Source organism: Schistocerca americana, chromosome 2 (assembly GCF_021461395.2).
Source record: "Schistocerca americana isolate TAMUIC-IGC-003095 chromosome 2, iqSchAmer2.1, whole genome shotgun sequence".
NCBI lineage: Eukaryota > Metazoa > Arthropoda > Insecta > Orthoptera > Acrididae > Schistocerca > Schistocerca americana.
The window spans coordinates 591838113-591857608 of record NC_060120.1 but is presented as its reverse complement, the minus strand read 5'-3'; the positions used below and the strand labels follow the sequence as shown (position 1 = coordinate 591857608).

The 19496-nt window shown below is 37.1% G+C and overlaps 1 protein-coding gene across 1 annotated transcript in view; it reads right to left on the bottom strand.

Moving 5' to 3' along the window:
* The window catches only part of LOC124596133 (esterase FE4-like), a 70418-nt gene that overhangs the window by 20572 nt on the left and 30350 nt on the right, over positions 1 to 19496 (bottom strand). Inside the window, exons 5-6 of the mRNA XM_047135153.1 lie at positions 14466 to 14651; positions 11351 to 11550 (exon numbers count right to left, since the gene is read on the bottom strand). Coding sequence (XP_046991109.1) covers positions 11351 to 11550; positions 14466 to 14651 — 386 coding nt within the window. The remainder of the gene's footprint in view (positions 1 to 11350; positions 11551 to 14465; positions 14652 to 19496) is intronic.

Sequence of the window (19496 nt, the reverse complement as noted above, 5' to 3'; positions counted from 1 at the left end):
CAGCCAGCCTTTGATTCACTCATATATTTTGGGGTGTTACATAAAACTGATATGTCTCAGGTACCAGTTAATTATCTCTAGTTGAATTGCTTGTGAAATTGCAACTCTGTCTCGAAAGTTGGCTACACTGCATTTTATTGGAAAGTCAAGTGCAGCTGTGTCTTCATGCATCACTTGTTGTGAGAAATTCATATTGTTGAGTTGTTACAGAAATGGGGCAGTTTACATTATAATAGTGAATTGATATTTGACATAAAACAGACTCCATAAGGGAATGTAAAGCAATGTTTCAAGTGAAGTATCCTGGTATGAAACTCCCCAAAATCAGCACTATTCAAGATCTGTGCAACAAATGGAGGGCTGTAGGATATATTCAGAATGTGCAGAGAAATAGGCAACCAACAGTGAGGACCCCTGAAACTACAGACAGAATTCACATGGATATTACCAGAAGTCCTCACAAGATGATAAGGAGGTTATCACAGCAGGTTGGTGTATCTTGAACATCATGTCATTGTGTATGGAATTGGAAGCCTGTCATGCAAGTGTGACACAGAAAAAAAAGAGTTCAGTATTGTAACACACTGTTAACATCAACTACTGACTGTTACTTGGACCTCTTTCTTTATTTCATGTCAGATGATACCTGGTTTCATTTGTCAGGTTACGTAAATTCCAAGAACCACAGATACTGGTCACAGGACAAACCACATATTTTGCATAAAGAACCTCACCCCTCAGGGAAGACGGGTACGTGGTGTGTGTTGTCTGGCATGCACATTATTGTCCCCACATTTTCCAATTACACCTTAGACAGTGCCAGATATCTATAGATCTTTGACTCTTTCTATGCACAGTTCACAGAAGCAGAGAAGCTGTATGTAGTATTTTGGCAAGATGGAGCAACTGCTCACCCATCCAATCAAAGTATGGGCTACATAAACAATGTGTACTCTGAAGACAGGCTTGTTGGTAGATACCTCTGGTTCCCAAGTCCCCGGAGTTAATATCATGTGATTTTCATTTATGGGGCACAATAAAGAGCAAAGTGTATGCTGACAATCCTTTCACAATAGATGATCTTAAACAGATTATTACTACAGAAATCACCCACATCATGCCTGCAGAATTACAGCATTTTGCTGCTAATGTCATCACATGAAATCAGTGATGCTCAGATGACCATGGTCACCACTTATAAAGAGGTATCTACATGTTTTGTAATGTTACTATTATCTATTCTCTTGTAGTTGGTTCATTGTTACTTGAAATTTGGGCATGAGGCATACTGGTTATATGTGGGGCACCGTGTATGATTCAGTACTACAGTATCTTCCCCCAAGGTCTAACATACCATCCCTAATGCTTCCTGTAACCCCCCCCCCCCCCTCCCCCCACTACTCTGTATCCATACACTATCACCCACTCTGGCCCAGACTGCTATTCACCTCAGTGGGGCCACAGTGCTTGGAGATGACACTAGCATTCTCTCTCTCTCTCTCTCTCTCTCTCTCTCTCTCTGTGTGTGTGTGTGTGTGTAGCTGCACCCCATTACATAACCTGTGGCTAAACAGTATTTTATTAAAAACTGTTAATGCTGAAATACACTACCCACACGTACGTGCCATCAAAAAAATTATTTCTTGGAAGTCATGCATCATGAGCAAGTTTTGACCCTGAAAACCATGCAACACTGAGAAATAGACCCACCAAATTTTAAAATGATGAGGAAAACTGACAGAACTAATGTCAGTTGAAACTCACTCATTTACTTCATGGCAAACATTTTTACTTGATCAAGTAGAAAATTACAAACTATGCCAGAAAAGGAAGTAAATAATTTCATGATTGTTTGTGACATGTTTAGCCTGAGAAAGATTATAATTGTCTCAGTGTGTATGGAGAGCCAGAAATCTACTGTAATACCCTCCATAAACAACATTCTGAGATTTGCTGTCGTCTGTGTAGTTCCAGAGATAGCTAAGTACCTGGAATTTCCCAGATATGTATTTATTCCAATCTTCTATTACTCCATTTACTCCTTCCCCTCTCTCTACCCACCCACTCCTTCTGTCCTCCCTCTCTGGCCACCTTCTCCAGCTCTCTGTCAATCTCCTCCTCTTTCCTATCTCTGTCCCTGTCTTCCTCTTGCCTCTTGCTGCCCATCTCCTCCTGTTTCAGTTCTCTTTTGATTTCCTGCCCTCCATCTTTCTGTCCATCTCTTCCTCCCCCCTCTCTTAGACCATTTCCTCCTCCCATCTATCTGTGTCCCCTAGGTATGACATAAACTGGTCGCCAAACGTTTCCTGAATATAGTGAAAAATTGAAATATATTTTGTATAATATGATTGGTTTTTCTCACTTCCATACATGAAGTTACCAATATACACCTGCGTGGTGGTATTCAAGATTAATGTAGCTGTTTCAGGTAATGGTGACGGAAGAATTTTCACCACAAATTTCTAGCGAGCAAGGGGAGGAGAGATGGCAGTCTATAGATATTGATCATCAGACTTTTTACTGATGATATGGATTTAATTCTAGACATTTCTCCACTCTCTCACGAAATGAGGAAGTTCCAATACTGTTCAGTGTGATTCATTCATCACATGCAGACATCAAACCCAGCAGCACAAATGGAGCTATTCAAATAGAGTAGGCTATATGCCAACACTGAGCCTCAATTTCACCCTTCTCTCATAATCATACAACACCAACATGACACTTCACTGAAACTTCGTGGCATGTTAAAGCTTTTTGTTAGACTAGAACACAAACCCAGGACCTCAGACAACACTCTTACTGAGCAGCGGGCTATCCCTGTACAGCTCATCACCTGCTGTGACTGCTTTACTTCTACCAGTGCCTCTCAACTACACCCCACTACACAAATACTCATTTCAGTGACTTACACTTATCAGATACACTTAAAGACACATACTTTTAAAGTTTTTTTTGAGAAAGAAGATTAAACATAGACATAGTACTGAACATACTTTCTGGGAATAACCTTTTAACTACAGCTCAGTTTGACCCTTGTAAAGGCTTCACCACTAGGATACAACACATGATCTCAATTGTAGTAGAAATAAACAACAAAAATTACCATGTTGGTATGTTCTGTGAGCTTTTCAAGCCCTTGATGGTGCAGACCATAAAATTCTGTTAGGAAAAGTTAAATGACATGGCATTAAAAGTCTTCCCTCCTTTTTTTTTTAAAAAAAAAAAAAAAAAAAAAAAAAAAAAAAAAAAAAAAAAAAAAAAAAAAAAAAACGAGAGGGACGTGTTTCCAAATAGGGCCCTTACCTGATCTTCTTTATACTAATTACCTTACATTAGTAACATTAGCAGGTGTCAAGTTTGTTTTGTTTGCAGATGAAACAAACATTGCAATAAACAGCAATGAAACATAGTTTTAGAAATATTGGTTACTGAAATTTTCATGGACGTTAATAAATATTTACTAGCCAATTCTTCATCAATAAACTTTGAAAAAACACGCAATGGGTTTCAGAGCTTGAAAGAGGTTTTACCCCCATATATGGATACAATATTATGATATTCTGACGAAGAGGGTGACTGTTAAATTCTTGGGTTTACAACTTGTTAATAAATTCAGCTTATTTCATTCAGTAAGATGCTTTTGCTCCTTTCACAATCTCTATCACTTCTTCTACTCTGTCCAAGTTAGATCAATCTCGATATCCATTATATCCCCTACTTCTCATTTCCTGTTTCCATTGGTTCTGTTGGGATTCAATAACTCTTCAGAATATGCCTTCAACACTACATGATTTCCTGTACATTCCCAGCTTCCTTTCCTTTTTTATTGACCATACCGACATTCTCCAACATGCCTCTCTTCTTAATCTTAACAATCCTGTTAGAGGCCTTTCATATTCCTCTCACTGTATCTTCCATCATTTTTGTACACTCTTTCATCCATTTCATCTCCTCTTCTGCTACTACTCTCATAGCTACCTTTTTTCTCATTATAGTGAGTGTGGAGATGGTGAAATCAACTGGCACTGTTGGAGTGCACTGACTTTATTGAGTCATGAGAACAGAATGGAAAAGAAGGACACCTGATGACTGGAAAAATGGAATCATCATGCCAATTTTTGGAAAGGGTCACAGGAATCTATTCCAAATTGATAGGAGAGTTACTACAATATGTCATGCTGCCAAGGTGTTTGAAAAGATTCTGGAATAGGGAGTACAGATGATAGTAGGAGGATGACTGAAGGGTGAGCAATATAGGTTTAGACCAGGAAGTCTGACAGTGGATCTAATACTCTGTGTAAGGCAGCTCCAGGAGGGACATTGTGAATATGGTAAGGATTTAGTAGTGGTGTTCCTGGACGCTGAAAAGATATATGACAGTGTGAAAGGAAGCAAGACCAAGGTAACACTTTAGAAAAGGGGAACTGGAAGGCCAATTGTGAGCAAAATAACCAAAATGTATCAATGATGAAAGAATTTTGTAGAAACAGGGAAGAATAGTCTGAAGCAAAGGAGAAGATTATCCCCTCAGTTCTTTTTATCACTGTTATGGTTGAGATAATGACAGAAGTAACCGTGTGATTAGGAGATGAAAATACAAAATAGTGTTTGCAGAAGATTAAATGGTGTGAGGAAATGGAAAAGGAGAGGTACAAGAAAGGCTACATATATGTGAGAAAGTGGTGGGGCATTGTGGATTGAAATTTAATGCAAAGAAGTGTGATATGTTGGTGACAATGAGTAATAAAAGAAGAATAGCAAAGGATATAAGTATTAAGAGTGCAAGTACCAAAGAAAGCAGAAAGATTCAAGTATCTAGGGCACATAACAGAAGACAGTGGGAGGAATGAAAGAATGATAAGGAAATTAGTGAAAGAGGCAGGTAAGCACTTAGGTCTTGTAGAGTGTAAGAAGCCTGGAGCAAGGATGTATCACCAAAAATCAAACTAATGTTATACCAATCTCCTTATGCTGCAATACTCATGCAGGCATCAGAAATGTTGGTAATGAAGAATAGGCTGGTGAGCATCATACAGGCTTGTGAAACAAAATTTCAAGGAAGCAGAATAGGACTTACTAGAATGGATAGAGTAAGAAATGAAACAGTAAGAGAAATAATGAAAGAGAAGCCCATGCAGCATAGAATAGAAAAGACAAGATTAAGATGGTATGAGCATGTTAACAGAATGAGAAGTGGAAGAATATTGAAACATGTTCATAAAATGATAATACAAGGCAAAAGACCTAGAGGAAGACAAGATGGATCATTAGGGTGAAGGAATGTGTGATAAGGAAAAGAGAAGACTGGGTCACAGTGGAGAGTGTAATGTGGTAGAAGGACACAAAATGTGGGAAAAGCTTATGTTCTACCCAGACCCAGCCATGGCCTGGACACTGTAGATGATGACGATGAACAAATTCAACTGGGAGGAGCATGTTGCAGAACTACTAAAGCATTAAAGAAATCTTAATTTGCAATGCATATGTTGATAGGCACAAGTGACATAAAAATATATCAGCTATATAACTTCTCTTACTTTCATTCCATAATGTCATATGGAATCATTTTTTGTGGTAACTCAACAAGCCAAGCTACAGTTTTCTGAAACCAAAAATGTGTACTCCAGTATGAATTATTAGTTTGTAAACGCAACAAATTCCTGCAGAGACCTGCTCAAAGAACTAAGGATACTAACTGTTGCTTCCCAATATATTTAATCCTTAATGGAATTTGTCATAAACAACATACCTCTTTTTCAAACAGACAGCCCTGTTGAGGGAATCAGTACAACAATTAACAGGTATAATATTCACAGAAATTTTAAAGCACTTACTTTGATCCAGAAAGGTTTCCATTAATCAGGAATACACACCTTCAATAACTTTCCAGCAACCTTAAAAAAATACTAATGAAGTTCAGTTTAAGATGAGCCTAAAGTATTTATTGCTGGCCAATGCCTAATCTACTGATGAATTTCTTAGTAAAACTGATTGAGGTGTATATATTACAAATAATATCAAATAATGTAGAGTATTATGCAAAATCTGATTTCTGCACATCTTTAGTTGGTTTGTTACAAGGGGCAGTCAAAAGAAAATGAGACAGATGGAAAAAAGAAAGTACACCATTTATGATTTCAGCAGTAATCACCATAACTATTAATTCATTTATCGCACTATGAGACAAGATGGTCAATGCCATCATGGAAAGTGTTTGCAGTGGCCTATGGAACTATGATCATACCCAGGCATTCACCTCTTCGTCTGAAGCAAATCAATGGCTAAGACTGTTGTGATGTTACAAGCAGGTGGCTGACTGCTGCAGGACAGCGTGAATCTGACAGGTCTTCAGTGGGTCAGTGTGAATGTTTGTTGGGGCAGCCAGCTGAGTGGAAGTAAAGGTGGCTAGCAAGCCATGAGGCCCAGTACTCATTGGGGTTTTTCCAGGCAGGAAGAGTGGTGTGTTCTGGTAACATGGTCGCTGGACCAGCAAATATGGAGGGACCTGTGATTTGAAATGTTGGCACTAGTATGATTTTAATGAAATACACTAACACTTATTACAAGCATGGTAGAGAAAAAGTAAATGACATTTTTTGAACCAGGGCAGTGGGACAAGCTCAATGAACACAAATCCATGCCTGAAGCTTTGACAGTTAAAAAGTAATTGACATTATTATCATTACTGTTTATACTAAATTGTAACAACTGAATCCATCATGGAAGTTACACTCGTGATACACCAGATGAAAAAGAATAATGCCTGTGTTATAATGAACAGATCAGTTTCCTAATTAAACAAGTATAAAAAAATGTTGTACTACTTTTTCATTCTGCTGTTGTTTCGAGATTGGCTGTCCAAGCATTCAAGCTGTAGTAGTGAGCAGCTAGCATGTGGACTCACAAGTTTTGGTATAGTGCAGCAGTGGTAAAAGCAGCATCAACAGTAGTGCACTTAGTGCAGACAATAAGTGTAATAGTACATGTTAGTAACATCAGCGGCAGATGATGGCTACATGGTACATTGTCGGTATGGCAGTCCACATGGGCAAAGTCACCGAGCAGCAGAAGTTGCATCTACATGGTGTCACACATGGGTGACATCGCATCAGCACAAAGCAGCAGAGATGGCATCACATTGGCACCAAGCTGCAGAGGTGGTGCCTTCATATGGCGTCATATGTGAGCAACATTGCATCGGTCCCAAGTATCAGAGGTGGTAGTTTCACAGAGAGTCATACAAGGCAAATGGCAGTCCACATTGCAGGCAATGTTGCATCAGCATTGGACAAAATGCGGAGCAGCAGAGGCTGCATACGGTGATGGGGAAATGCAAGTTAAGTACAGTTGACAGCTGCATTGTAAATTTTTCCCATACCCAGTCACGGTCGATGAAATTAATAATTTGCGAGATTGTGGGTCAGAAGGTGCAGGGAGTGATATTAATAGTGATAGCATGTTAGGGAGAAGGAAAGAAACAGGCTGGGTACAGGAAGCAACCTGAATGTGTTTTTCAAAATAGTTGAAATGGAAGGTAATGAGGAAAATACAGTGGGTTTAGCTTCAATGAACACTACAGAGAATTTTGAAACAGAGGCAGTCACTCTGTCAGAAGTATAAACAGGCACTGATGTGGAAATGAGCAGCAGAGCAAATAATAATGAAATTATTTGTAATCAGGTTATGTATGTGGAAATGGAGACGAGTAATGAGGGAAGTTCTTCAGATATTGATGTATGTGCACCTGCTCAAAGTGAAGCATATGCTGTTTGTGAGAATACCAGTGAGTATACATGGTGAAAGGTAATGATTTATATGAAAATGCTGTGACTATGCCAGTGGGTGCACCTGATAATGTTGCATTTGGTAATGGTGACATTTTGAGTGGAGTTGAGGTTGACTGCAGTAATGAAAATGTTGTTGAGTTTTGTCGTGAGCAAGAAGTTCAGACACATGTTTTTATGGAAGGTAATCAGATGGTTCTGGATAAGATTATTAGTAGTGATTGGATGGGAAAAGAGGAAGCTAAGTATGATGTTAAGGAGTGAGTATCTTCCTGAGGATGGGGATAAGTTAAAATTTAAAGGGGAAAGGAAAATTGAAGAATTAAGGGGTGTACAGGATATAAGGGAAGTGGTTCAGGATTTGTTTAAGGAAGATGCAGATAATAATGAAATTATTTGTGATCAGGTTATGTATGTGGAAATGGAGATAAGGCTTTCACATGAGCCTGAGGAAGCAGTTGATTTTAAATATAATTTAAAGGTAATGCTCCTTGAAGTAATTAGGGTTAAACCTTTCACTATTGCTTTGGTGAACAAGGAAGCACTAAGGGCCAGAATAATGAAAATGCTAGACTGGATAACAGTGTTTATATAATGGACAGAGAGAGCAGGGAAGGCATTGAAGCAGATATGTTGGAAAGGACTGAATTAAAGACAGTAATATTGAAAAAGTTCACCAAATTATTAATGCCAAAGTGGGAAATGTAGAAACTATTGCATTATTGGATTCTGGGTCTAGTGTGTCACCTGTATCTGAATCATTCTGACAACAGATAAGAAGCAGAGATTTGCTGGAGTTGACTGTGACTGGAGTTAAAATAAAGACTGCAACTGGGGGATATAACAAGACAGTAAAGGTGAAGATTTAATTCTTGAGATGGTTTGTTTAAGACAAATCAACTGTTTGATTTTTTCTTTATTTTTTTCTACAGGTTTAACTGCTTCTTATTCCTAACAATTATTTACTATACATACTTCTTAGAGTTCAATATAGATTGCTTTGTGGTGCCTGACCTTGCTATGAACACTATTCTCAGGATTAATTTTCTTAGTAAGTATGGCAGCAGTATTATTGTAACAGACAGAGTTCCAGATTTAATGATGGAGGTAGCAGAAAAAGAGTTAAATTTAGAAACAAATTGACAGGAGGTATAGAGGTGGCTCACATGGGAAGGAAGAATGAGTTTAGTGGAGAGGCATGTTCTCTAGAGCAAATAAATGACAAAATAAGGAGATCAGTCATTTGTCAAAAGATCAAAGCTCATGGCTCAATGAACTATTGAATAAATATAAAGATGTGCTTCCAGATAGGTCTGCAGAAGTAGTTGATTTTAAATATCATTTAAAGGTAATGCTCCTTGATGTAATTAGGGTTAAACCTTTCACTATTGCTGTGGCAAACAAGGAAGCAATAAGGGCCAGAATAATGAAAATGATCGACTGGAAGGTTATTGGGTTGGGCAGGAATGAGTATAGTAACCCAATTGTTATAATCAAAAAGTAAGATGGTTCTGCAAGGATTGTGTTAGATGTGAGGAGACTGAACAAGATAATTGTAAAAGAGAATAATCAACCAGAAAACATGAATGAACTTTTACAAAAAAATTAACAAATGACTGATCTCTTTATTTTGTCATTTATTCACTCTAGAGAACACGTGTCCCCACTACACTCATTCTTCCATTCTATGTGAGCCACCACTTTACCTCCTGTCAATTCATTTCGAAACTTAACCCTTTTCTGCTACCTCTATCATTAAATTCCAAAACTCTGTCTGTTACAATAATACTGCTACCATACTTACCAAGAAAATTCATCCTGAGAATAATGTTCATAGCAAGACCAGGCACCACAAAGCAATCTATATTGAACTCTAAGAAGTATGTAAAATGAATAATTGTCTGGTGTAGATTTAACTTCATGTTGAGAGGAACAAGTGGCAATGTTTTTAACTGTATTCATAAAGATCTTCAAATACAGTCACATACCCCACCCAAGTAGTGTGCTGTTTGCTGCAGAAGGTCCTGCACAATCTATCCAGTTCCTGTAGCTGCCTCTCAGCAGGATTGCTTTCCAGCTGGTACATTCACACAGTGTTGAACTCCAGATAAGATTCTAACATACTATGCACACTTTCACTCTTTTCTATCCTATGGCATAATCTTCTGGGAAGTTGTAGCTAATTGAAGAAAGTATTTATTCTATGGAAGCTTTGCAATAAGAATATCATGTAAAGTTGATAACATAAAATCTTTCAGAAGCCTCTTCAGAGGAAATCTACACTTACATGCCAAATCTACACTTACATGCCAGTACATATCCGTAATGGTATTTGTGGTTAATAACAAAAGCAAGTAGTATATGTAGTTAATGATAAGAGTGAATACAGAATAAAGTCAACAATTCAAAACCGCAATACTGACAACAGAAATAATTTACATCCCTCTTTAAGGTTCAGAATGGAGTTTCACATTGTGAGGAAAAAATCTATAAGAGGTTGCCAGTGAATATCAGGCAGTAATTTGAAAGTTACCAAATATTTATACATAAAGTAAAAGAATACCTCGCTAGCCACTCCTTCTACAATATATCTGGATACTTGGACTCAGGAATATAAATTTTGTGTGTAATTATAACATTTGTATCAGATATATCCTCATTTTGACAGTAAATAGTAAATAGACAGCTAACAGTGGCCTGTGTAAAGTTAAAATGTCTTGTTTGAAGTATTAGATAAAAATAGCAGCTGGGTAGCATAAGAGGAGGAGCAGTGTAACAAACATATATAAAGTAATCTCAAAGTAATTACTATAATTATCAGTTTATATAGCTTAGCACTAGTCCTTATTTGTTGTTAGTACATTTTACAAAAGTACCAGTGACATATTCCACATCCTTCCTTCATGGAAGATGATGTATGAATTGAAGAGTGAATGAACACATCTGTCTCATACTATGTAGAAAGGGGCCAATTTGTGCACAGAAAGAAAATCTTTTCTAATTAGGTGGCTGAACCTACCACTCAAAGTCTCCCAGGCAACAATGTCATAGAATTCTTTCCTTTTTATTTCACTGTAGCTGTTTTGATGTGTATTGCATTATGTATTATCACCGATATTTTTTTCTTAATAACTCAACTCACTTGACATCTAACATTCATCAACAATTCACAATTGTGACAACCACTTAGCTTCAAAGATTTCCCCAGGATTGCAAAATGAACAAACTTGCACACATACACTGCATTCTAATAATTGTTTAACATGCATTGCAAATTTTTAAACTCTTTCTTACTTAAATTATTATAAGCATTTTCTGACTACTTGCAATTAGCTTATAGTGAGGAAGCTAAGTAAAAGCCAATTTACTGTTTGCAAAAGACAAATTGCAGTACATTTTCAATTAAAATACAGGAAGTCTGTTTTCCTGGACTGCTCAGCTAAATAAATACTGCACCACTTTCACACAGTACTTTTACAGAAAGATTAATTATGGTATAATTAGGCCCCTGGAAAAAGAGTCTCAATATCTTGTTCATATAAACTTTCGGGTAAAGTACTTACTTCATCAGACAGAGCAGGTAAGCTTGCTTTCACCAGTTCTGATGCATTGACCATCATCAAAAACTGCATAAGGTCTGAAGAGTTCTGTGCATCATATCCCAGGTATGAAACAAAACGGTATGTTCTATCTGTAGCATTTTTATCAAATGCCCATGGGCTAAGTGCAGATCCACTTTGTGCTATAGCACGTTTGAAAAGACCTATGAACAAAAAATAGAGCATTCATTAACTAAACTCGGATACTTTCTTTACTGCTGCTATGCATTTCTGCTAGTATGTCATTGGTTTTAGTCACTAAGAGTGCTATTTTTAAGAAAAATAGTTAACACAGCTGTAATAAGATACACTATCATAATATTATTATTAATTGATATAACTGTCACTACTATTCACAGATTAAGCACCTTGTACATTACACTGTTAACTGTAGACACAGTCACCAAAAGTCTGGTTACATATATGAGATAACCTGAAATCCAGGTAAAATAAGTGCATAAATAAACAAATAAAATAACATTTTTGCTTAGCAGTACTTAAATATGAACAATCCCACTGTGAAATTCAGCTTGAATCTTTCAAATTTTGTCACTCCTATATTTTACAGTTTATGCTTTCACAGTTCCTTCCAGGCTTCATCTACTGTATTCCTTCCAGTAATGATTCTCATGACAGCAGCTGTTTTACCATATCACTATCACTTCAACAAATATCACTGGTGGATTATGCTCTTTAGCTAGCTCCCTCTCCAAAATTCCCTAAAACTGGTACAACAAGTAGTCAATAATTTGTGGAAGAATTCTATTATTACTTGAATGTTGAAACCTTGCAGGCTTCGAGTAACTTGAGGCTGATGCTAGCAGGAACCTAGGGATAGGGGTAAGAACCTAGGGATAGGGGTAAGCAACATGCCACCCCCCCCCCCCCCAGCCCACCCCCACCCCCCTCCCGCCTCACCCCTACCAAATAGTGGTATTTTTTAAAATTTTTTTTTAAATCTCTCGTGCTAAATTTTGGCTGCAATCACTTACACTGGCTGTTACATTGCAAAGCTTAGCAGCAGCAAGAAGAGTCTGTAAGTTGTCAAAGCCGAGCAGAACTTTGGCTCCTTACTTGTTATTGGTGCATGTAGATACATCATGTCGACTGTCTTATGTCTACGACTGCTACAAACTCTAGTGATCTAAGTGCTGTAACACCATAGCAGCATGGCAGACTCATGTTGTGTGTGTCAAATGAAATATAAATGCCATGATGAGTGTGTCTGAAAATGAAATACTCTATCATATGCTTTCACATAACTGAATAATGTCATATTACTGACTTGAGCTGCTGATAAAATACTTTACTTATACAACCTATTTCAGTCATCCGACCATCATCAGTTTCATAAAATTATTCACAGCATCATGTTATGTGAAATATAAGGTGATTATTGTCTGTTGATGAAGCCATGAGTAAGGCACTATCATCAAATTGTAATATAAATTACATTGTCAGTTGATCATATCTGAGCTAGGAAGTGCGCACAGTCATGCTAAAACTGTAATCAGCATCAGCATCACTCAAAGAAGGAAAACTTACTAGCTTTTGCAGTAATTCTTTTCTTAGCTAGAGCAAAATACACAAAGAAAAAGAAAAAACTGCACACACATACACATGCACACACACACATACACATGCTTGTGCCCTTACACAGTGTCGCACTGGACGGACAGTGCTAGTGCTGCATTTGGCACGTGAACTAGGTTGTGGTGGGGGCAGTGTTGGGTGGGTTATGTATAGGGAGAGACAGGTAGAAGCCACGGAGAGTGATTGGGGACACAAGCACAAGTCTGTGTGTGTTTGGGGGGGGGGGGGGGGGGTGTATTACTTCAGCTGAAAAAAAAAGGCTTACCCAGAAAGCTAGCAAGTTTCCTTTGTTTCTGTTCTGTCTGTGCCTATTGACAATTCAACGCTTCTGCTTTTCTGTGAACATATACAGCAGTTCTGCTGCATACACTGCACAGCTTTTTACGATGAACTGACTACAACCAGCTGTCCACCAGATGAATGTCCACCACTAATACAAAAGTATTCAAGTTCATATCCTCTCTGCTTTGGCACTAGCAATGCAGAATTTTGTCTGCTTTCGATCTATAAATTCATTAGATTTTGTATCAGCTTTGATCAGTGAAATATCATCAGTCAAAGATGATCCTAATTCACAGGGACATAATCTGAGATCAATCTTTATACAATACAGTTTTCTGAGTTCAGGTTGGCCAATTTCACTTTCTGTGATATTCTAAGATCGACTACTTTATACAATTGGCTCTATATGCATTTCTTTTTAGCTGCAGGTCTTCATTAGTAGTGGAGAATAACATAATTATCACACTTGCATGAGAAAAGATTCGCTGTACATTCCAGTTTTAGCCATAACAGTAACAGTTTGATAATGAACTTCTTTTTTCCAATAAGTAAGAAATGGACATAATGAATTTTCTTTCCCATCCTGTCCTACCCATGCACCATCTGTAATGACTTCACTGCCAATTAAATGTACACAGTGGTCTTCTAGGCCTTCCTTGTTTAATTTCATGCTTCTTTAGTATGTATAACAGAAAAGCTATTAATTAAAGTAATCAATCTAACAATTTAATTTTGTCCAAAAATTAAAAGAGGAGTGCACAGAAGCTAATGGAATTTTCATTGAAGCCACTAGAATGACAATATGTGGAAATAGCTTGATTTACGTAACTACATAAAAATCCTGCAGTTTAGTTTACTGTAACTATAAAAACTAATTTTTTAGTATCTACTACACATTAAACTACAGTGACACAGAATAATCAGAGAGGTATATTTGAATTCATACTTATATAATATATTCATTCCCTTACTGCAAGGAGTACATGAATTAGCATTCCCCTTATGGCTGGCTGTGACTATAGGTGACATTTAAAATTCATGTTTTTATACAGCTTAATGTTGTTTCGACCACTTTAACTTTTGGACTTGTATGTTGAAATTTAATTTATTGGTACATTTTTAAACTCTTAACCTAGAGGGTTCTCTTTCCCCAAATCCAAAACTGCTAATGCTTATTGCACATTATATGGTATTATAAAGGTACCTTTTGACTTTGGTGACAGCACATGGTAATGGACAGAGGCTCCTCCAGCACTTTGACCACCAATTGTAACATCATCTGGATTACCTCCAAATGCTGCAATATTCTGTTTTGTCCATTCCAGTGCAAGGACCTGATCTTTCATGCCAAGATTTCCGGGAAGAACTGAATCACCAGTACTCATGAATCCTGCATTTAACAAAAAATTTTGGTGTACAATATGAAAGTTTCAGATTTTTGTGTGTTGTAATGAATTATTCTGATCTTAGAAACTGAAGGAATAAAGCTTAGAATAGTCACTCATTCTTTTTGTTGAGTCAAAAACTTCATTTAATGTGCTGAAGGAATGTGAACATTTCAATACAGTATATTCAGTTTATATGCCAAGGACATCATGTAAGTTACTGAAGTACTATTGGGAAACACATAGCTCCATTTTTCTTTTGAAACAGTAGATGTTAGACATTGCTGTAATGATAAAGAGCATTTTAGATAAATGTAGAAAAAAATTTAGAAAAGAAAAATTAATAGTCCATGAAAACAATGTGAGCCAGGTAGTACATGCACATTCACTATGTGATCAAAAGTATTCGGACACCTGGCTGAAAATGACTTACAAGTTTGTGCGCCCTCCATCCGTAATGCTGGAATTCAGTATGGTGTTGGCCCACCATTAGCCTTGATGACAGCTTCCACTCTTGGAGGCATATGTTCCGTCAGGTGTTGGAAGGTTCTTGGGGAATGGCAGCCTATTCTTCACAGTGTGAGGAGAGGTATTGATGTCGAACAGTCAGTCCTGGTACAAAGTTGGCATTCCAAAACACCCCAAAGGCATTCTATAGGATTCAGGTCATGACCCCGTGCAGACCAGTTCCTTACAGGGATCTCATTGTCGTGTAACTACTCTGCTAAAGGCCATGCATAATGAACAGGAGCTCAATTGTGTTGAAAGATGCAATCACCATACCCGAATTGTTCTTCAACATTGGGAAGCAAGAAGGTGCTTTAAACATCAATGTAGGCCTGTGCTGTGATAGTGCCACACAGAACAAAAAGGGGTGCAAGCCCCCTCTATGAAAAACACGACCACACCATAACACCACTACCTCCGAATTTTACTGTTGGCACTACACATGCTGGCAGATGACATTCACCGAGCATTCAACATACCCTCACCCTGCCACATTGTGTAGCATGATACATCACTCCACACAACATTTTTCCACTGTTCAATCATCCAGTGTTTACACTCCTTACAAGAAGCGAGACGTTAGGCATTTACCGCTGTGATGTGTGGCTTATGAGCAGCCACTCGACCATGAAATCCAAGTTTTCTCACCTCCTGCCTAACTGTCATAGTACTTGCAGTGGATCCTGATGCTGTTGGGAATTCCTGTGTGATGGTCTAGAAAGATGTCTGCCTACTACACATTACGACTCTCTTCAACTGTCGGTGGTCTCTGTCAGTCAACAGAAAAGGTTTGCCTGTACGCTTTTGTGCTGTACATGTCCCTTCATGTTTACAATTCACTATTACATCAGAAACAGTGGGCCAGGGGATGTTTAGGAGTGTGGAAATCTTGCATACAGACGTTTGACGCAAGTGACACCCAATCGCCCGACAACGTTCATAGACCCTGAGTTCTGTGTATTGCCCCTTTCTGCCCTTTCATGATGTCTAATGACTGCTGAGGTCACCAATATGAAGCACAATGCACCTAATGTGAAAAACATATGTTTTTGGTGGTGTCCGGATACTTCTGATCACATAGTGCAGTTGGCACTGTCACTAATTTTTTAGTGCAAGTGCATTATACATTTGTTCACTGTTCCAAAAATATGTGAGTCAATGCAACTCAACTTTCAGCTGTGTCTCCAGAACTGGGGAAAAAAAGCTCTTATAAAAATTCCAAAGAAGAGAGAGTAAATGTGCATTTTTTTCCTACTTGATAATTCATTCCCAATGAGCAATAAATAACTGGGAGGAATCAAAAGCTAAGACAAAAGTACAATTACAAAAAAAGGAGAAAAGCCAATCAGAAAATAAGATGTATTGACTCTCTATGATTTACTGAAAGGGGGAAAAAAAAATTGTATTGTGTTTACAAGCAGATTTGAGGAACTGTAATGGCAGATATTTTTAACAATATTGAGGATTTTATGAAACAATAAAAGGTACTGAGTACATTAAACAGATAAAAAGAAAAGAGTGGCTAATTATACACACATACTGTGACTATAATAAAAGCAACACTCACTACAATACAACAGCACACTGAGTCACAGGATGGAAGAGAAACCACTAGGTTACTGGCCTACAAGCCACTACCCTACTGGCTACACTAACATACACACGATATGGATAATTAAAGATGACATAATAAACAAAACATTCCAACAAATTTTGTGCAGTATATTCATAAATGTGCAAAGTGGATAGATGTTGTAAAGTTATCTGCAGAGTGCAAGAAATGTTTATGAAATGACATATTTATTTTCGTGCTAAAATACATGTTTTATTTAAGAAAAGAACATTTTGTAAATAAGCATTCTCCCATTTCTAATGCTGGTATGCCTTTCATCTTGATACTAGTAAAAACAGATATGTCATTTGACTGGTATGTGCCATACTGATCGTCTTACTGCTTTTAGTGATATGTTCTAGTTGTTGTCTTTGCAAGATGTTTTTGCTAGAATATAAATAGTAAAGATATTATATTGACCACATGAAGCAGGAATTTTTATACTACAAGAGACGAGTAACCTTTTTATTTTTTTGAATAATAAATATGATCTTTTGTGCCATATTAGATGACTGAGTGTGCAAGAACGTAATTAATTTACATAGCCTATTCTGTACCACACACTCTACATTTCATACATAACATGTAATGTCTAGCTTGTTTGTTGGTTTTTACATTACAATGTCCCACATAATCGTATTCAATAATCAGACTCCAAAAAGCATACTGACTCTCCTGTTCCATTGCAATACTGTGATCACTGATGGTGATTGTTGTTAAAGACCAGAAATAGATGAAGAGATTTTATTTACATAGTAATAACTTGTTTGTGCTAAGCCAGAGCATGAGTTTTTAGATTTTTTGTCAATATACCATCTACCTCTTGAGGATAATGATAGTCTTTAAAATACTATAATCATCTACATATAGTACTGATATTCCTATGGCAGTACTTTTCAGTAATTCATTAGTAAAAATGATAAAGAGAAGGGAATATAGATTATAGCCTTTAGGCATATTAGGCTTTACAAGTTGCTCTGTGAACTGTAAAGTTTCATCATGCATCTGCCAACTATTACACTGTACATCTTCCTTGAAAGATAAGATACAAATCCTTCAAAGCAAGCAGTGTGGTTTTAAAGTTTTAATCTGCATTAAATAAAAATTTTTATAGTTCTGCCTGTTTAAACATCCATGCAAGCAGAAAGATATGGGTTAGCACATGTAACAAAGATGATATCATTCATAAACTCAATAAAAAAAATTACACCCAAGACGATATTATTGAAGTTCTGTTGGCTGGAATATTTACATTAAGTCATGGATTCCAGGCAGGGAGATAGCAGGCATGGCATTCATCTTGGTTGCAGGTACTAACAGTGTTTATTAATACAATTGTGCAGCACATGTTCAAGACATTCACACAAACAGCTAAGAATAAACTGAGCTCTCATCCAGCACTTCAAAGATATCACTAAACTAAAAGAATGTCTGACAAAGACAATTTTGCACTGAGTTTTTACACAATAAGCTGTCACTCAGAGGGTGAACTCCCCACAAAATTATAAATTTGTTGAACTATAGCAAGAAAACAGACAATGTGAGAACAAATCTTATAGTAAGCTGTTGCCAAACTTACAGTCTCAAAATAGTATAAGTTCTAGAGAAAATGCAAGAATATGGGAAGATGTACTCTGAGTACAAAAGAACATTTTGCTTTTGATGTGCAAATGTAGATCACTCATGGAAAGGAAACAAGCTTTTGTGATGACATAGAAAGATAACTGCAGTCATTTATCAAATGCACATAATTTTAAAAAAGGAAATGAAGGTCTCAGTGACAAAAGGGCTTTAAAACATATGAACAAAATAATTAGTATCCCAATAGCATTTGTTGCTGCTATTGCTCCCTTGAACAACACTGGCAATAGAACTCTTAAATATCTCACTGAAGATTCTCAAGCACTGAATGCTCCTGCTCTGCTGCAGAACAGCTATAATGGCATCAACATCCAACAAACTTTTTTTAATGTGAGGACTTTTTCTATTCTTGTTAATAGCCTTGGACACAAGTTTGAATCTTGTATTACTAAAGCATCAGCTATTAAGGCAAAAGGTTCTGTCATACCCAGTGCTTCCCTTTGTGAAATTGGCAAGTAGCCATATTTATGCAGCATTCTTCAAAATTCTCCATGAAAAAATCTGACATAGAAAGTGACAAATTTGGACCCATGGCCATTCCAGTGGTCATTTCATAATATTTACCACTATACATAATGTGTCAATTTCTGGAGAGAAGTGGTTGGCAAGGAAACTCAATGTATCTTCAAGAGGCACTTTCAAATAACACAGAAAACACAGACTGATCATATTTCATCTGTGCCTATTCTTACGCATTTTATGATGGCGATAACAATCCGGGAGTTCATAATTTGTTGTTCACAATAAGTAACAACAACCAACAACCATTAGGGCAATTGCCTTTCCAACATACAAGCTGGGTACATATTTAGTGCAATCAGAGTCACCAGTTATTATATTTACTATTTTACACTCTCTAAATTTTTACGCAATACTTAGTAAATCTAGATAGGTTAAGTAACAACATATTATGTACTGTAGAATAAGGAATGTCATCTTGTGGGAAATCTTGGTAGAATACGCTTCTACTATTAGTGATCAGCAGCATTTACAGGTTTGTCTTATACAGCGTGCTACTAAATTGGGTTATGAAAATTTGGCCACAGATACTTCATTATTTTTCCTGATGCCTCTAAAGCTCTGGTTGTGC